At 42.9% G+C, this 20,620-nt stretch overlaps 1 protein-coding gene across 1 annotated transcript in view; it reads right to left on the reverse strand.

The window, feature by feature from the left end:
* KREMEN2 (kringle containing transmembrane protein 2) overlaps positions 1-20,620 on the reverse strand; it is a 33,578-nt gene that overhangs the window by 10,405 nt on the left and 2,553 nt on the right. Inside the window, exons 2-4 of the mRNA XM_020810575.3 lie at positions 9,236-9,502; positions 8,092-8,216; positions 2,378-2,531 (exon numbers count right to left, since the gene is read on the reverse strand). Of these exons, the coding sequence (XP_020666234.2) occupies positions 2,378-2,531; positions 8,092-8,216; positions 9,236-9,502 (546 nt within the window). The remainder of the gene's footprint in view (positions 1-2,377; positions 2,532-8,091; positions 8,217-9,235; positions 9,503-20,620) is intronic.

The following is a 20,620-nucleotide window of genomic DNA, read 5'->3' on the forward strand; positions in this document are numbered from 1 at the left end:
CCAAAGTATCTTTTCCATGCTCTGCTTTAGAGTTAAAATGGACAATGGACTGACTCTGATTTACAATCTCTGTGGCACCCTTTTCATTGCAGAACTGGTGGCCTCTGCTTGTACTGCCACCACAAAAATCACACCAGCTAGGGATGTGCCATTCAGATTTTTTTGACTCCCCGGAATTCTCCATTATGAGAGTTCCATCTGACAGATCTATACTGCAAGTACCTAAATGTAGCTCACCAGGAGAAAAGCCTAACTGGAAGTCTTCGTGACCTAGTTTTCTGTTACATCCAGAGGAACGATGCACAAACGGCCAAAGCTGGCCCCATCCTCAGGCAGAGTGAGAGAGATGCCTTAGGCAGCAAATGTTGGACAAAGTGGCATTGGAGCATATTATTATATGACCCACACAGCCTGTCTTGTGACTCCTAAGCTAGCTTGCAGACCTCAAGGGAATGTTTTGGTGTTGCCAGTATCAAAACAAAATTCATCTAGTTCAATCAGCCTCTGAATGTGAACTGGTTTAGGACTGGGCCTTATCTCCTTAAAATTTGCCTCTATTACACCTCATGGGGAGATGTAGGAAATGTTGCTTTTTGAGCCTACAGCCTGACTTGTGTTGTATTTCCAGCTTTACCATCCTATGTTGTCATGGGATGGTGTGTAGAACATCAAAACAAATTGTATAAATAATGCAAAGTCTTATTACTGTAGTTTTGTTGTTTCAGTTGTTTGGGGAAAAATAAGGCCGGAAGGTTGGAAAATGAAACTGTTTAGCTAACATGTTATGATTTGACACCTCCCTGAGTCAAAACTGAGTGGGGGTGTGGAATTGTCCAAGAACATCTGAAAAAAATGCAGGAAAATGACAGAAAAAAATTTATTGAAAGCCAATGTTGGTTAAAAGCAAACAAACAAACAAATAAATGCAATCCAGATGTTGAGAACACGAAATTGGAAAGATCAGAACAAAATGATATTCACTCTGGTAGCGGCCTGGGAAATTTTTCCTTTTCTAAACCAAAAAAAAAAAGAAAGAAAGAAAGAAAAAAGAAAGAAAGAAAGAAAGAAAGAAAAGAAAAGAAAAAATGCAAAGCCCTTTTCACAGTGTGTTCTTGTTGTTAACCAGTGTTCTCTCCCTAGACACTTCTTGTGTTTAGCATCCTCTGCTGTAGCAAAATGTGATGCTGCCCAATTATACAATGCAGCAGGTCTACTCAGATGTCCTACTAAATTACATGGAACATCCTGTTTCTAGCAAGAGAAGGCAACTTCATCAGATCTGGAGCCATTTTCATCATCCACTGGACCTTGGCAGCCCCACCCATACCCAGTTGGCCATTTAACATGCAATTTGGGGCTCCACTGGGCCCTTTTTGGAACAGAAATAGCCTTTTTTTTTAAGTAATAGGAAAAGGTTAGATACCTCCGGTGGCTTCCAGCTTGTAAAAACAATTACTTCATGTTTTAAAAGGGGCTAACCATCCCTGTTGCACTTAAATGACCAATTATTTGCTCTCCAAAGAGTTCTAAGTGACAGGTGATTTTCAAACCAGAATTATTGTTTTTTAAGTGCTGGGGTCGAGGGGGCCTCAACACCACACTGGGATGTGTGAGGGCTGCAAGTGGCTCATAAGCTACACTTTGCCCATTCCTGGTGTATAGAATTGCAATTGCAGTTACGAAATATAGAAAGGTACTTTTAATTGTCTGTTTTTCAAAACCCTGTGTTGTAATATAGCTCAGAACTGCCACCTAGTGTATCTGTCATTTTATTTCCCTCTGGTGAACCCTGAATATGTTCATACCCTGTATTTTGTCTCTGTATAAATACCTTGAAGTTAATCCCAAACTTTCTTTCTACTGATTTCATTGGCAGAAACCTTCCAAGTGTTATTATATTGTGAGAAACAGAAAATACTTCTACCACTGTGAATGCAAACTGCACATATAAAACACAACCATGACAATTGTTTTGTTTTTGGGTGAGAAGTGTTTAATGGACTGAAAGGAGAGTCATATTAAGAAAATTTCCCTTGCTTATAGTCTGTGAATGGTAGTGAGACAAAAGGGGACCCTGTGGCTCATTTTGACAGCTTACATTGGTGTCATAGACATTCAGGCTGACCTTTCCTCTGTAAAGCTTAGCATCCTTTTTCCTGCTGGCAGCACAAGCACAACATTGCAACACAATGTCCAGAAAATTATTGATATTTTGCATCATGGACCCAGAAGCAATGTCTTACATTCACACCCAGAGTTATTTTAAATAACTGAATATACATTTCACATCACATCTATTTGCAAATACAGTATCTGTTTGTCAATATTATATTTAAAATTGAATTCTAAGAAAATGTGTCTATGTGCTCATGCTTACCATTGTATATTCCAATCCGGCCATCCCCTCCACATAGCTCACTGGACTTGCCAAAGCAGACTTGGTCACATTCCACTGCACTCACTGGCTGACTACGCTGGACATCTGCTTCATGGCCACAGAAACAAGCGTAACCAGCTTCTACTCCAGCAAACTTCAGAGGAAGAAGACAGGGGCATAAATATGTGTTTCGGTACTAGATGGATCTCTCTTTATAGCTTGGCTGAGAGAGTTATTTGCAGAGCTAAGGCTGTGAACCATGCAATGACAACAATAAATAGCCTGATCAGTTTGCAGTTAATTTACAGGACATGAGGCTGTGGACAGATCTATTTGGCCAAGGCCAAATACAGAAGGAACAGCAGATGTGTCTCTTTAAAACTATCTTCAGCTGTCTGGAAAAAAATTATAACTGCATTGTTTTGAAAACAGTGGGATTTGTTGGAATTGAAAACTTCCTTTGGATTGGGGCAAGCATTTCTGTTGAGCCTTTGGAGTGAAGATGAGTTTATACATTGTTATATGTATAATAAACACTTGAGGACCAGACTGGCACTCAAATGTGAAAAATAGCCCTGCATAATGACCTGAATGTACAAGAGCTAGGTCACTCATCTCTTCACAGGTTCTGGTCAGTCAGTGCTTGTGTAACCTCTATGAAATATTGGTCCGGCCTAAGGGGGTGGGACTAAGAAAGAGCCGGGCTGTGAATAACTGATGTTTGATTCAGAAAAAGCAGGAGAACTGAAGAGGCCAGAGGTGTTGTTGCCTCTTGGACTGCTGAAGCCCTTGCCAACTTGGTTTAGGTATAAGTTCTATATGCTTATCTTGGAGGGATTATATATATATATAAATTAAATTAATGAATTGCATACAATTGGATTCATATTTCATTTTAGGGTTTTGAAGATTCTCCTGTGTTATGGGTACCCCGTTGAGGAAGATATCCTGGATTTTTGTCTGACTTTGAAATCGAAGGGACGTTTGAACTTTGCAAATTCCACAAGCAACTCCTGTATTGGTGCTGTTGCGAAGGGCTTGGTTGCACAAATTGCAGCGTATTTGCTCATGTTGTCTGTTATATAAAGGCAAATAAGAAGAGATTGGTTTTGTGAAATTGTGCTGCAAGATTCATCCATAGTAAGCAAATAGTCCCATAGAATTTTAAAGTATTACACTTGCAGACACATGCCTGATCATTTGACATAGGGGCTGAATTAATTCAGGAAGTGGGGCATAATTTTTTTTTGCAAAACAATAGAATAAAAAAAGGAGCCCCCTTACATAGTCTAATAATGGGAAAATACATTTACTGTACCCTTTTCAGAGTTGAAAAAAGCAATGATGAATCATCTCAAGGAGGACTTTTTTTAAAGTTGCAGCTAAAGTGTGCGGATTTGTGTTTTTGGACTACACTTCCCAGAATTCCCCAGGCAGCTATGAGGAATTCTGGGATATATAGTCCAAAAATACAAATTTACTACCTGTATCTGTAGATAATCTGGTCAATTATCTCAAGTGCCTTAGTGCTCACTGACCCATACAAAAGCACCCTGCTGGATTTACTATACACATTAAAAAAATATTTTAATTTCTCAATACCCATAACTTGCAATGGAGATTAAAACTAAACAAATTATCCTTTTTTCATACTAAAACCTGCCTTGTAAAATTAAGTAGAAGCTCATTTTGTTCACAGTTTCACTATCTCTTTTTATTTTGTCAAGTACAGTATCTCCAGAAAGCTTCTTAACTGGTTTACGATTGGGGAATCCTTATGAAACCAATAAATGGTTATCACATTTCAATAAATTGATCGTGGTTGGATATTCCTCTTTTTATCTTTCTCTAGTGTGCAAGGCATTCTGACAGTGCGACCACCCATCTCTGGGGAATCAACTGTGAACCGTGAATCTGCATGAGAAGTTGCATTTTTTGGTAAGCTAGATACCAACACAGTGAAGCTGTGTGAGACAGGAGGCGAAAGGGGTATCCCACTCACCAGAGAGCCATCCCTCCTCCATAACAAAGAGAAGGAGATACAGACTCAAACTGTCCCAGCACCCAAAAAGAAAGAGCATCAAGGGTCAGGAACAGATGAGCTAGAGGAGGAGATGCAAAGACTGACCATTGAGAAGGCTCAGGGAGAAACGGCGGGAAAAGAACAGAAGAAGAGGGTGGCGTTTGAGCCCAGAAAAGCAGAGATAAAAAGGAAGGGAGAGCAGTTACCGGGAGGCTGGGGATGGGGATGGATGGAAGACCCATGGACCGGGGCTTGGGAGAGATTAAGAGTGCCCAAAGAAGAGGCCGATTAGTGGAGAAGAAGGGAGATTCCCCCCCCCCAGACCGTCATATTGGGGAGAGACTGAGGCAAAAGAGTGGAGAAGGAGGCTTAGAGAAGAAAAGGAGAAAGTTGAGAGAGAAAAGAAAGAAAGATTAGAATAGAGGATAAACGAGATGAGGAGGGAGGGTTACAGGGCGGAACCTGGAAAGGACCTTATTCCAGAAAGATGCCCCATATGGAATGACGGCTAGGATGATTAGACCATGCCCTTGTTGGAAAGTGAGAGCTTGGAGACATTGGCCCAAATTCTGTTGCACTGTAACACAAGTGGAGTAACTTTTGGGGGTAAATTGCCTCAAACTCTATAGGCATTGGCCAAAATCCTGATGGTTAGCATAGTCAACCACAGTAGAGTCAATGGGGATATGATGAGTCAACTCTGCCATAAGCTCCAACAGGCCTACTCTAAATGCAGCTTACTACTCTAAGCAACAGGATTTAGGCCATTATCTATTGCATACTGAGTCATGCAGTTCAGCATGCAACAGGTAATTCTGTGGAGATTTCTTAACTTGGGGCAATTTGCCTCAGGAATTTACACTTTTTGCGTAACAACACCATGGGATTTCAGCCATTACTAACAAGTCCCAGAATCCCACTGGGCCACTTGCCAAGCTGTTTCAAGGATTCTGAGAGCTGCAACCTCTGGTCCAGAAAACAGATATAGGAAATTATATTGTCAGAAGGGTGAACAGAAACATTTTGTTTCCAGAGGTGAAACTATCAATTTCCCCACCCACCATCACTTGCCAAGTTTTTTTGGCACCCAAAGCTGACATTTCCACAAGCATTTTCTGGGAGTAAATATACAATAAGCATTATATCAAACGGTTAATTCTTCCTGAGGGGAAGACTAAATCGAAGTCACAGTAGGGGGACAAACTGAGCCACATTTTCTCCCAGATGCAAAAAAAAAAAAAAAAAAAAAAGATAAATGTTTTTAAAAATATGTGTCATGAGAAAACAAAGCAGATTTGCTGGAACAGAAGCCTAACGCCAAGGGCCGGCGTCTGAACTGAGTGCAACAAATGGGTAACAACTGTGCATTTGTTATGCTCATAAAATCTGATCGCCTGGAACAAGAACAAATTTACTGCTTCCACACCAGAGCCCCGTCTCAGTCGGAACTGGTGGATGGATTTGAAAGGGAGGGAGGATGGCAGAGCTGGAAGCTCCGTAGTCTCATCAGCTGGTTGAAGATGCAGAAGAGGGTGGGGAGCAAGGCTAGCTGGGAAAATGGGCCCTGCCTTTTTGACTAGAGAAGAAGACTGTGGGATACACGTAAACTAAGTCTACAGAGCCATTACATTTCTTTGGGAACAGAGGCTCAAGAGAGAGATGTGAAGTGGCAGCAAGAGGCTGGAGGGAAAACCTGTATGTGCCTCACAACTCTCCTGGCACCCCCTAAACTGGATGAGGTGAAGCAGAAGGTCCTGCCTCAATGTGACTGTGGAAATAAGGCCCAACGCGCAGTCTACTCCACTTCTGAATGGAAGGGCTGAGCTCAAGAAATGTTATTCCTGGCTGTGCTCTCTGTAGGAATCCAGGTCTTGAAGGCCAAAACGGAAGCTTGCCAAATGCTGTCAGAAGGGGTAAGGAAACACCCCATCTCTTCCCTCACTACAGGCAGCAAAGTGTCTTGGAATAACCCTGGCAGCCTTGCGAAGAAAGATGGAATCCATGGCTCTCTTAGCAACCAGCTGTGTCTCCGTAGGGTGGTTGGTTGACCTCACTCCAGGACCTAATTTCTTTCCATTGATTTGCAGCATATGTCTTGAGTTACAACTGATGGGAGGAGAGGCGCTTGGGATGGAACAGGGCTGAACAGAGTTCAGAGTCATTGACTGACTGGCAAAGGCCTCTCTTCGTGTATTTATATGACATCAGCTGTATATGAGCCTTGAGGGCTTTGTTGAAAGGCAAGATATAATCCCCTTAAGCAAACAAAACCTTTAAGGGAATACTTGTGGCTTCCTTCAAAGCATTGTGGGAACTACATTTCCTCAAAGAACTACAATCCCCAGAGTTCCCTTGGGAGGGGAAGTACCCAGGAAACCAGTATCTGTCCTTAGTAGGGTGGCCACATTTCTCGTTTGTTGGAGGGCACTCCTCTGCTTAAAGGGCTACCAGAAAACAGTCGTCCTTTTGAAGACATTCTCCATTTCAAGGTCTGTCTGGACCAAGTTTGATTTAAAAGATAAAGAAAGGAAAGTGATTAGAGAGACCTTGATATTGTGCACCCATAATTAGGACCTGGACAGCAGACTTAGCAGGTAGCCAAGTCACAGTACCCACCTGGGTGAGATGCACTGCAGTTCTGTTTAACTGCAAAATCCTTTAATTTTGCTTCTGTACATATATAGTAACATATGTTATGTTATGCAAATCAGTGTCATCTGTCCTCATCCATTTTAGTGCAGTCCAAATGCCTCAGTGTAAATATTTATTTATTAAATTTATAATCACCCTTCTCCAACAAACAAGCATTGACAGAATTCACTAGTAGTTTTCTGTCTCTCAGCCTGACCTACCCCAGAGAGGTTGTGGGAACAAAAGGGGTGGGAAGCTCTATACATTACCTTGAGCACTAAGGAAAAACTCAGGATATAGGTGTATCTAATAAATTAAATGCAAATCTCTTGGCATTTGCTTAAATTAACAGTGGAAATCTAATTATGCAATAGAAATAAGAATAGAGATGGTCTGGTGTAATTTCCTTAAGACAAAGAATGTAATACACACCAAAAATTTAAAACAGGCTTTGAGAATTTGCATTGTTGGATTCTGTGTATTCTCAGTTCTACCGTACGGCATGGAATTGTCAACTTTAACACAGACTGTTATATAAAACAGGTACAAGCATTTGAAGTGTGAATTTATCACAAGATGATAAGAATTACTCAGACTGAGAGGGTGATTGGTGTAGTAGTATTAGGAGGAATTAATAAAGACCAAGAAATCACGAAGCTCATAAAATGCAGAAAGCTAGTATACTTCAGTCATGTGAGAAATGAAAAGTACAAATGGTTACAGCTGATCATTCAAGGTACAATAAATGAGAAAAGAAGTGAAGGAAAGAGATGAACTTGTAGTCTAAAAAAAAACTTGGGGTCCTTTATAGTTTAGAGAGATGCTACATCCCATGTGAGTACAACCATGGTTTTGTCCAGCCTCAATAAAAGAGGGAGGAGGAGGAGGAGGAGGAGGAGGAGAAGGAGAAGAAGAAGAAGAAGAAGAAGAAGAAGAAGAAGAAGAAGAAGAAGAAGAAGAAGAAGAAGAAGAAGAAGAAGAAGAAGAAGAAGAAGAAGAAGAAGAAGAAAGGAAAAATATATGTGTACTTGAAAGGCTCACAGCTGACAGAGTGCTTTACCTTGTAACCCCGCTTGCGGCAGAAGCTGAGGCAAACCTGCACGGTGAGCTTGGTAGATGTGCCACTGCTTCCACTCAAAGTTGGGGGTGTCCCAGAATCCAGGAAGCAGCCAACATAGCCGGGCACTGCAGAACACAACAAGAGAGACCAATGACACAGTTCCCAGAGGCTTATTTTTAAAAATATCAATCAGAGCAGGGAGGTGATCTGGCATATATGCGAGAGGGTGGGGCTCAAGACGTCTGGCTCTCATCCAGCCCTCCTATAGCTTGGGCCAAACTGTTCCAGAGAAGTCTCCTTGACTGACAACCTTGGCACTTGAACAAGGCCCTGATTTATTTGTTTGTTTGTCTTTTTAATAAGTACAGAATATGTACAAATCACCCTGCCAGTATGGCCACCATGCTGGTGTGGGGATTGGGGAGCTGCCATGCCCAAAAAAGCAACTTTTTGGAGAGTATATATACAAAACAGGAAGAATGCAAAGCAACCCAGGGTGAATTGGTATTAGCAGATCACACAGGAGTCAACAGAGAGAACAGAGGAAGTTTCCAACCTGAATTTGTTAGCACCTTGTTAATTTGGCTCTACTGTAGCCATTATGATTTGCAGGAGGCACAGCAACCACAGCTGTCTTAACAAGCTGCAAATAAGATTTGACTGCCAATTTCCTTCTCTCTGCCAATTTCCTCCTGACTCACTCCCACCACCACCACCTTTAGTTTCCAGCCAGTCTAGTGCACCAACACCAGCACCAAGCCTTAAACATTTTTATAGGCAAAGAAGTGCTCAGTAGAGAAGGAAGTGGTACCTCCAGAAGTGCCCTTTTGCTTCCCTTCTCCTCACCTTAAACCAGGAAGAAGGGAGAGCCAGCTTCTGATCACCCGTTGCATCAGCTCAAGAGATCACACCACTTGAACCAATGCAAATTCATTCAACTCCCAGCAACAGACAGAAAAACTAACGATGAGGGAGGGGGAGAATGCAAGCTGATTCACATTGATGTTTATGTCATATAGTTAATAGAAAATAATGCAGACTGTCCCTGTCCCAGCGCATTTTCTGCATTATCTGTTAAGGTTGCCACACCCTGAGTTCACACACAAACACACAGACAGAGCTTGCCCCAGTATCCAGAACTCACTATGGCAGGTGGGGATGTCACAGTACTTCCAGTAGATCCCTTCCTCGTTCTCTGAAATGTAGCACCAGGGCTGCACATCCCCGTCCGGATTGCGGCAGTAGTTGTGGCTGCCCAGTCCCCACTCGCCATTAGGGTACTTGGCTGTGTTGTAGGCATGTTCCCGTGTCTGGTTCCAGTAGAGGCAGGAACGCCCCGAATTCCCGAGTGAGGTCCTGTTCTGCGTGCCCCGATAATCGGCCCCATTCACCATAAAACATTCAGAGAACTCTGGATGGGGATGAGCAACAGAGAAAGAGGAAGAAAGGGACCATCAGAATTAGCTCTTCCTATGGGAGCACACTTCAGTTTTCCCCTTTGCCATCTCAAAGAGAAGATACTACTAATTAGAGACACGTAGGGTTGTGTTTTGGACTACAACTCCCCGAGTTCGCCAGGCAGAATTTATAGATCTACAGTCCAAAAGCATGAACATGCATACCTCTACAATGAATTGGTTGCTTCAGAGCTGGAAAAGGCTGCTCTGTGGATATGGTTCCTGGATTTCCCCCAGTCAGCATGGCTTCCTCTCATTTCTTGTTCAGATCTATCATTGACTGAACAAGGAAGGTGATCATAATGGCAACCCAAACTGTACCAGTAACTCTTATTCGATTGCCTACTGTTTGAAGCTCGGCCTACAAAGATCCTTGGTGGGCCCTTTAAAGCTGTTGTTGAGGTTGACCCAACTTGATACAGTGGACCCTTGACTTACAGACGGCTTGACTTACAGACTTTTTGAGTTACAGACTTCTCTAGCCGCAAAATTTAGGTTTGACTTGCAGACTGAGATTTGACTTACAGACCAGAAAAAAAAAAAAAAACAAAATGGAACAAAAACGGCCTGTTACGGGATTAATCGGTTTTCAATGCACTGTAGGTCAATGGAGACTTGACTTACAGACTTTTTGACTTGAGAACCACCTTCCAATACGGATTAAGTTCTCAAGTCAAGACCCCACCGTACTGAGACAGGAACACTCTTCTGACTGATAAAGGATTCAGGAAATAGTACTCCAAAACCATGTCAGAGAAGGAATTTTGGGTATATTGTCCACAAAAGCAACTTTTCAAAGCTCTTATATGTTTCAGTGTTGTTTTGTAGATTTTTTTAAAATCCCATCCTTTCACACCGCTAGGAACAATCCTATAGGTTGAGAATCTCAGATTTTAGAGGGTCAGAAGCCATGCTCTCAAATCCAAAAGTAGTTCTGGTTCTTAATAGATGCAGGTAAGGTGTCTTTTTCAAAATGGCTTACAACATTAGTTTTCACAGCTGGAAGAGTTAAATTGGAGTTTGAAAAAATTATTTTTCTGGACAGGAGTTCAGAAAAGCTCCAAGTTTGTGTACTGACTGTGGCAACTATTTGATTTATAAGTCAACAAGCTATACAGTATTTATAATTCAAGAGTGCTGCATTGGTGAAAAGGATACAGAACAAACACAGCTTTACAGAAGACTTGCTGAAGAAGGAAAGTGTCTTCCATCTTCATAGGAGTCCTTCAGCTTCCCCTCCTCTCTTCCCTTCCCTAACCCACCCACCCCCTCCACAAACCCTGAAATGTGGAGCTGGAGGAACATCAGAGCAAGTGTGACAAGACAAGCTTGAAAGAAGAGGGACACATCCCAAGGCTGCCTCCAGGGTGGGGGCCCCCCAAAAAGAGATTAGAGATGCTAAATGTGTAATCAGTTAAAGCATGCACGGGGCTTTGAAGATTCAAAGGGACGCGTGAGCCTCAGCTGCAGGCAAAGAAACACAGGAGACCCTTTTAGATCTTATACGTATTTGGGAGAGGAGTGGAAGTGAGGAGAAGGATCAAAGGGTTCAAAGGCACATTTAATTGGCTGTGCCAAGACAGTCAAGTGCAAGCGAAGTGTGTATGGCGGGTGGGGGGGGGGAAGAAGAAGACCTTCCCTACCCATTTTTTACCTCTACTGAGGGCAGCAAGAGGTCATCTGGAGTTTCTCTAGATGGAGGTGAGTTCCAGCCACTATCACTCATGTTCCCCCACACAAGTCATACCAGGAGACGTACCAGGCCTAACCAGGTCTGGGAAATGCAAAGCATAGTAAAAAGTAAAAAATAATAATAATAAAAGAGAGAGAGAGAGAATGAAATGGCTCTGACCACGTGCAGAGCATTTCCCCACTACTCTGCAACCCATCCTGTGTAGGACAATGAGCTGGTAAAACATGGAAGGACCTGGAAATATGGTTCCTCTTCAGGCTGCAAGTTGCAGCACCATTTCTGCAGGTTCCTGTGTGTGACAAGAATCAATTACATGCACAAAATTCCCTGCAAGTGAAATCTAGCCCTTTGAGGAGAAATTTTGTAGCCTGGCAAACTCCCCATTCTGCTGGGTGTTTTGTTGGCAATCAGTTTGTGTGTCCTTGCAAGGACGATTCAAAGGTGTGGCCCTCTTGGTCCTACAGTCTCGTACAATACAACCTGTTTTTTTTTCATAGCTTTAGAGTTCTGCCACCCCAGCCCCACTACAAAAGGGGAAAAGGCTGAAGAGGGTGAAGATTCTGGACTGGAAAGCAGAACTTCAGGAGAATGCTAGGGAGTGGGGCTCAGCACCTGTCAGCTTAGGAATCAGAAAGGCCTATCTGTATTCTGTATTATGGGACTCACTGGGTCAGAGGCTGTGCATTTGAATGGGCTGGGAATGCAAAGGAACCTGACCCAGAGAAGAGTGAGAACATGTCTGGCAGGCCACGGGAGGGAAACCTGCCCCTTATGTGTCCACTTGCCCCTCCTGATGATGAACAAAACAAAATAAAACACCTCGGAAGCAACTTCATGCAAACCTGCAAAACTGGGGAAATTAAACAGAATTTTGGAATGTAACTTAATTTCAGAATTGCAGACTGTAAATATATCCTTATTGTGGAATCTTGGGTCCCCTCCCACTTCAAAGTGCAGATGAAGCAGAGCCTGGAAATGGTTATTTTCTGGTTGACAACTCCCACAGTACCACACTTACCGCGGACCCTTAAAGTCTGGCACGGTCTGAAATGTACAGCTTGGAAAAGTCATGTTTTGGGACGTTAGCTCTCGAGGCGACAATAGCTTGGGTGGCTGTGGAATTCTGGGAGTTGTAGTCCAAAACCTAATGTTTCCAGACGGTAGAAAAGACACTGATGTGGCAGGCCTTCTTTTGGTTGAGTAACTATTGAGTGCCAGGCGGTGATCCTCCGTCAGCAGGGTAGGAAAAGGGCTGTCATCAGAGCTGGCGAGGGAATCAGGTCGTCGGCTCTGTGCCTTCCCAAGATCCCAGGCGTCCTGGCTCCTCGCCCGCCCTTGTTCTATCCCAGACATATTAATGTCCTTCCACAGCTGGGAATAGATCCGTGAGGCTCTTAACTTTGCTCTCTTTCCTTGCCACCCCACCCTTCCAAACCTCTTGTGGTGTAACCAGATGCCTATGCAACCTAGTAGACATGAGCCCCAGGGGGCCGAGGGCCCACCTGTTGTTGAGGATGGAAATAGCTGAGAACATAATAAACAGGTGGTTGATATAAAGGAAAAGGGAGGTGGGTGTTGAAGGGAGAGGGGGGGGGCTTTTGTGGGGAGGGGAGTTCTTTGTGGAGGGTGGTGGAGGCCTATGGAGCAGGCCGGAGCCTCACTGTCTAGCAGGTGGTGCCTGTTGGCAGCTGACTCTTGGATGGACTGCTTGGCTGAAGGGTGGGCTGTTTTTGTGAGGGGAGCGGAGGGGGATAAAGGCATGAATCTGAGATGCATCTTGAGGGTGGGCACGGAGGAAGGGAGGGAAGACATTCAGATCGGGAGTGGGACATCACGGGGACAAATGGCTCCGGACTCTCTGTGATGATCTGCCGTGTGGTGGCATCGCTGGAGAAAAAACGTTTCATGAATGTGGCTGAAAACATGGTTGGGGGGGGGGAAGAGGCAGAATAGTTCTCTTCCAACAAACGGAGGGATTAGCTATTTTGGTACTATTGTGGAAGGCTTCCTCCCGCCAGAGCTGCAGCTGTTGGAAGGCCGACGGGCTGCAGAGAAGGACTAAGAATGGGAGACACAAGAATTCCAAGCGTATTTGTAATGCCTGCCTTCAAAAAAAAAACAAAAAAAAAAAAAACTTAAAAGCAAGGGTGTTTTCACACCTTTAGAACTGTTATCTGTCTGTCTGTCTTCTCGTCTTCCTTTCTCTACACAGCGTGCCTGGAATTCTGGAGTTCCTTAAATATCTACTAGGACCTATTGGCAGGAAAAAAAAAAACTGGACATGCCAGCCAAGCTTTCTTGAAAGACAGCTTGCCCACTTTTCCCAGTCTTCCTGTGCAACTACAACTCCCAGAATCCCCTTACCAACGGATGGATGAACCTATCTCTTGTTTTCCTATCTTAAGTATAGTCCACCCTGCATGGTTTCTAAAGGCTGCTTAAAGTTTGTATACATTTAGTGCGCCTTTTCTAAGCACAAGTGTCTGTTTGCTTTCCACCCTAATGTACACATTTACCTTTATGCAATTATAATGTAATGCATTTTTAACTTGAGCAGTTTTTGTATGCACTTCGGTCACTGTATACATTTTTGTTTGTATTGTTTGATTGGAGAATTCCACTGAAAACTTCAAAAAAAAAAAAAAGAATTCCACAAGATAACAAAGATTCTGTTCAAGCAAGAGTTCAAAAATGAGGCAAGGTCATATTAAGATGTGAATCCAATCACATTTCCTCACACTCCTACCCTAACCCCATCCCTCTCAGTTTTATGTGTGAACGAGACAGGCCTGCGAAAAGCAAATGTAACAAAGTCGTGATTTTCAGATCACAAGAAGCCTGTGGTCATCAGATCCAAGAACAGTGCTAGATTTACACACAAGGTAAGTAAACTACATCTGAGGAACTTAGATATAAAGGATGTATAAAAATAAATTTGTAGTTTAGGCATTTGGCTACAGAGCTAGAGGTTGGAAGTTCGATTCCCCACTGTGCCTTCTTGACAGGGACTGGAATCAGTCCACAGAGTCCCTTCCATCTCTGCAGTTCTAAGATTATTACGGTATGTTGCTGTTATAAAACAAAATAAATTTAAAGTTTATATTTAATCATTAGAATGATACACATTTTTGCTAGTGCTACAAGGCTTAGAGTCTCAATGGCTAGAATCCAATTGCATATTTGCACTCAGGATAAATTCAATGGCATAACTCAGAGTAGTGAATTGCTGCCATTTATTTGAGTTCCCAGCTGTATGCAGTCATATAACTGGTGCCCAAGTTGAAATTCAGTCTGTGATTTGTTAATTAGCAGCTATTCATTGTGAGTAATGCCACTGCATTTACACTAGTATAAATACTCAAATGATTTCTCTGGCCAATATGGCCTAGTCCAGCCCTGATTTAGGATCAGGGACCCTAATTCCTGAGTGGAACTACAGGCATCATTCCATCAATGTTCTGTTATGGATAACTTCCGCCTGTTGTCATAACAATTGTAACTTTTAAAAGGAACTTTCCAAACTCTGCCAGGGACATATCCTGGAATCTACTGCGGGAGTAAGGAATTTGCAGCAGCCTGATAAGGAATTACCTTAGTGAAGCAGTTGGTGTGAAGGCACTAATATCTGAAGGTGGCGAAAATATAAGCAAAAAAATAAAAAGTGTCTCAGAACTAGGACTCTAAAATAAAGCCTAAACTGAAAATAAGCCCTAGTAGAGCCTCGTGGCACAGTGGTTAAACCGCTGTACTGCAGCCAAAACTGTGCTTACAACCTGGGGTTCAATCCCAGGTAGCCGGCTCAAGGTTGACTCAGCCTTCTATCCTTCCGAGGTCAGTAAAATGAGTACCCAGCTTGTGGGGGGGGGGCAATGTGTAGCCTGCATAATTAACTTGTAAACCGCCCAGAGAGTGCTTGAAGAACTTGGGGCGGTATATAAGCAGCACGCTTTTGCTTTGCTAGTGTGATTTTTCAAGTTGCTCGTAATATAAGCCCTACCCCCAAACTAAGCCCCAAACTAAGTAAAACCCCGTCCGCCACCACTGTGCAGCAACCTGAATAAGATGACATGACTGTATTTGAATAAACGTAGTTTGTTGTACATGAAAAAAATAAAACCTCCCCTGAAAATCAGCCCTAATGCATTTTTGGAGCAAAAATAAATATAAGACCATGTCTTATTTTCGGGAAACAGGGTACCCTCTAAAATTCAAAAAGAACAGTGCTAGAGAACAAGCAGAGAAATGTGATACTTGGTTAGAGCAGAGGATGCTATAAAGAGGAGAAATGTAGGCACTTAGATAAAGGATGTATGAGGTGTGAGAAGAAACGGGGGGTACGAAGAGGAGCAGGGAACAGGAAATAAAATTATACTGTGTGTCATCTGAGATTACTCAGGTTATACATGGAAGATTTATGACAGAAGTAGAGATTCTGCAGCCTTCCAGATGTCAACAAACCACTCTTCCCATCATCCTGCCCCACTGAAGCTAAGGGAGTACAACATACAGTATATTTAGAGACAGTGCCAGATTTGTGTACAAAATAATTATAATTTAGGGACTCATATCGGGTGGTCATACATTGTTAAAAATATATTATCATTTTAGAACACAGGAAGAGGCCTTATACTAGGTCAGATGCTATCAATACTGCAGTAACGTCTCCCAACTCTGCTTTACATGCCCAGTTATCGCTCCAGGATCTCAGGCAATGGTGTTTTTTTGTGACCTGCTATATTTCAGTCTAGAGTGAGAGGAAGAAATGTAGCCTCCTGCTCCTCCACTACTCATGAACACGGGTATCTACCACAACAGCCGGGACCCACTACAACACTTTGGTGCAGGACCCATTTGGATGGTGGACTCCTCATGTATCACTTTGCTGCAGTACTCATTGTATGTCTTCAAAACTCAGATGTGGAGGTTGAGTTGTTCTCTTGTAAGCTGCCTTCCTTTTATAGATATACTGTATAAAAGCAGAGTGTTTAGCGTCGGGACTAAGAGGAGACCTAGATTCAAATGGCCAATGACCACAAAATATACTGGGTGACTTTGGGCAGTCACCGTCCCTCAGCCTGATTTACCTCATAGAAATGTTGTCCAGATAAAGAGAGAAGGGGGAGAGCCACACACAATACTTTGAGCTCAGTAGAAATGAATGGATGAATGAATGGATGAAATGAAATGAATGAATGAAGCTATGATCTACTTCACCCTAACTGAAGTACTCTTAAGGCCACATGATATGAGGTGAAAGCAAATGGGGAGGATGACCTAAAGTGACTCTGTAAGCTACAGGGTTTGAAGAAAGCCATGAGGTGCAGATGATCTTCTGAGGTCAATGGAGGTGTGAAAACAGATGAAGGCAGTTGCCATACTTAGACAAAACGAACAGAATATGGTTTTTCACATGGAAAGATCACAATGGGCTTGGCCAGTTTGGAGCTTGCTCAACGGTGACTATTTGTTTTATTTATTTTTGCTTTCATCCAGATTCAGTGGCAGGCTGAGGAATTGTTTTATGAGCCTACATATTTGAGCTATGTTACACTGACATGCAGAAGATTATTTGAAAGTGACAGATCAATAAATGCAGTTTAATGAATCTTAAATAACCATCCTACTTCCACAAGTCCTGCAGTTCCAAGTTCAAAATCACATGGATTATAAATGCTGACTCGCCCAACAATAAACATGAGACCATAATTAACTTAATGGACCTCATCACCGCAAGATGCTGCAAAAGCCAGCTGCTAGTCTGGAGGGTTTTTCAGAAAAATAAATTGCATTTTTGAAACCATACTTCCATGGGAATTAATGGCCCTGTCTGTCCAGCACATCTGGAGAATGCTGGATTCAGGGGTGGGGCTGATAACCTACAGTTCTGGGAGGACAATCATGCAACCATCCATGTTCTTAAATATCTCACTTCCCACGAACCTGCTAGGGTTGTTATAAGTTACAATTTGACCCCACATGATACCCACAACAATTTAAACAGTAGCTAATGAACCACATGGATTTGAATTCTAGGTATATGTATACCCGAACCAGTGTGCCAATGTGGCATCATGTCTAGAGCGCCATTTGTAATATCTGGACTCTAGTCCACAGTGAGCCATCAAACTGACTTGGTAATCTTGGACCGGTCACTTTTCTCAGCCTGACCCATCTCACAGGGCAGTTGTTGTGAGGAAAATATGTGGGAGCGAAGAACTATGACCACTGACTTTAGTTCGTTGGAGGAAAAGAAATATAATAATTAATTAACAAATAAACCAGAAGTTGGAAAGCCGTGATCCTTCAAGTATTGTTGGACTATGTTTCCTTTGGTCCTGCCACCTATGGATGATGGGAGTTGGAGTCCAACAACTTCTGTAGGTCCAGAAGTTCTTCATCTCAGTGTAAGCACACACAAACTTTCAAGTTTTTGGTTATAGAAGAATAACCCATTTACAGTCATGCAAAACCTGATGAAAACTGTCCTTGCAGGAGAGGGAGAGCTTACAAACCTCTCTTATAACCAGAGCTCAGCAGTAATAGAAATAAACAAAATTAGCCAGCTGAGTGGGTTTTCTGATTAATGAAAGAAGAATTCACTATAAATTAAAACTAAATTATGCATTAACTATTATAAATTAGTTGGAATTTAAATGGGAGCGGGAAAGCCAAAGAAGGGGTTTAGTGAGGTGACTGGGAAATGAGCAGCAGTTTCTTTCTCTCTCAAGCTCAAAACGTAATGAGGTGATGGAATAAAAATATTAGATTGGATTTTTCTTTTTTCCCTTTTTCCTTTTCCTGATAAGGCTTCACTGTAATCACCTTACTTAAATGCCAATTTAGTATCAGCTTTGTTGTTGTTGTTGTTTAGTTGTTAAGTCGTGTCCGACTCTTCGTGACCCCATGGACCAGAGCATGCCAGGCCCTCCTGTCTTCCACTGCCTCCCGGAGTTGGGTCAAATTCATGTTGGTAGCTTTGATGACACTGTGCAACCATCTCATCCTCTGTCGTCCCCTTCTCCTCTTGCCCTCCCACTTTCCCAACATCAGGGTCTTTTCCAGGGTGTCTTCTCTTCTCATGAGATGGCCAAAGTATTGGAGCCTCAGATTCAGGATCTGTCCTTCCAGTGAGCACTCAGGGTTGATTTCCTTTAGAATGGATAGGTTTGTTCTCTTTGCAGTCCAGGGGACTCTCAAGAGTCTCCTCCAGCACCACAATTCAAAAGCATCAATTGCTCTGCGGTCAGATTTGCCGCCTCTAAATTAAATTTAACTGATTTTGGGCTTTTCTTCTTTACTCATATCAGAGCATTGCACAATTTAAAATTATGGATTAATATGAAATATAGGGAAAATTAAAACAAATTAAAAATGTTAACCCTTCTCTACCGATGTGCCAGCCTCTGCTTATAACAAAATACTCTAAACAGAGAAGGAATGAAGCAGCTTAACTGCCTCTGTCACCACAGCGCCCTCTTATGGCAATTTGGAGCATTGCAGCTGGCATGCTCTCACCAATGTCCCAAACATGGAAAAATAGCATGGGAGTGGACATTTCCTACCAAAAAGGTGGAAGGCAGCAGGAAAAGAGGAAGACCAAATACAGGTTAGAATGACTCCCTAATGGAAACCACAGGCTTCAGTTTACAAGAGCTGAGCACGACTGTAGAGGACTGGATACTTTGAAGATTGCTTATTCATAGGATCACCATAAGTTGGAGGGGACTTGGAATCATAGAAAAGTGGAATTGGAAGGGGCCTACAAGGCCATCAAATCCAACCCCCTGCTGAATGCAGGAATACAATCAAAGCATATCTGCCAAGTGATTATCAAAGTTTTTCTTGAATGCCTCCAGCATTGGAGCACTCACCAACTCCCGAGGTAACTGGTTCCACTGTCGTACTGCTCTAACAGTTAGGAAGTTTTTCCTGATATTCAACCGAAATCTGGCTTCCTTTGATGGCACCTAACAACCACCACCACACACACAAACAAGAGTTCAACAGTTGAATCTTTCTCCATCCAGCTGCATGCCAGCTAAGCCAGCTTCACCTGCTGAATATCTGCTTGTCATGTGGCTTCTTAAGGCAACAATCCCTAAACTGCAAAAGGCTTCCCTTTTGGGGGGGAAAGTGCCAGCAGGGATTAGACTGGAGAAGAGAGTAGCAAGTTCGGCCTTCCTTCTCCCTTTGGTTCCACATGGACCGAATGCCCCTTGGAAAGGGATCCTCACTGGACCAGATGACAGTATTTGATTCCATTCTCCTTCCACGGAACTGAAGGAAATGTACAAAATGAAACAAGACAAAAACATGCAGTGCCTTAAAGACTAACCATTATATTTTAATGTGAGCAGCTCATCTTGAAATACGTATAATGATTAGTCTTTTAAAGCGCCATATGTTTTTGTCTCTTTTTTTAATTTTGTTTTGTTTCTTTGGATTTTGCCTGATATGTTTGCACAGACCAGCATAGCTACCTTTTCAAAAACAAAGAAATGGACATTGCCCTATATTTCCTTTTATCCTCATAACAACCCTGTAGGGTAGGTAGTAAGCGATACAAAGAGAGAGAGATTCAGACCTTCAACCCAACTCTCTCCTCCACCACTTCATTCACCTAACTTTCTAACCTAGGAGTCGGGAACATATTTCCAATGAAAAAGGAGTAAGTAGTACGTAGACCCCAAGCCAATGACAGGTGGAGATTTCTTGCTCTCTTTCGCTCCTCCTCTTTCCTTTTTTCCTCCTCTTTCTTCTTCCCTTCATCATGAGAGCTTTTACACAAAGGTCTCCCTCACATTCTTTCATCCAACTAGTGATCTATGGGGGCACAACACAGAAGTGGAGGCGAGTTCGAAAAGTCGTATTTTAAAGGCACCGGAGAGGGTGTGTGTGAGGGGGGGGGAGAGTGTGTGTGAGGAATTTGGCAGTCGAAGGAGCCATGATCTCAGCAAATCCACAGCCCATCCCCAGGATCTTTGGTCCCTGCTGGCCTGGGAAAGTAGCCAGACGCCTTTCTCTGTTCCCAGGAGAAAGGATGAAAGGAGGGCTTGGAATATGGACGGATTCCTGCTGGATACCTGGACAGTATTTGCAACTTGGTCCTCGGCCCAGAATGTATCCAGGTTGGCTGGCTTCGGAGCACACAAAACTGCTTTGAACAGCGACTGGGTCCACTAGCCTATCTCACTCTGCAGTGTCCAACAGGTCGCTCCGAGGTCTTAGGAAGAAGTCTTTTCCAAGACCTGGCAACCAGATCCTTTCTTACTGGAGATGCCAGCAACTGGACCTGGGACCCTACACAGGCAAAACACATTCTCTGATGTCTGGGGATGATCGGATTTGTAGCCCAACACATCTACAGGGAGGGAACAGC

Source organism: Pogona vitticeps, chromosome 6 (genome assembly GCF_051106095.1).
Source record: "Pogona vitticeps strain Pit_001003342236 chromosome 6, PviZW2.1, whole genome shotgun sequence".
In the NCBI taxonomy this organism is placed as follows: domain Eukaryota; kingdom Metazoa; phylum Chordata; class Lepidosauria; order Squamata; family Agamidae; genus Pogona; species Pogona vitticeps.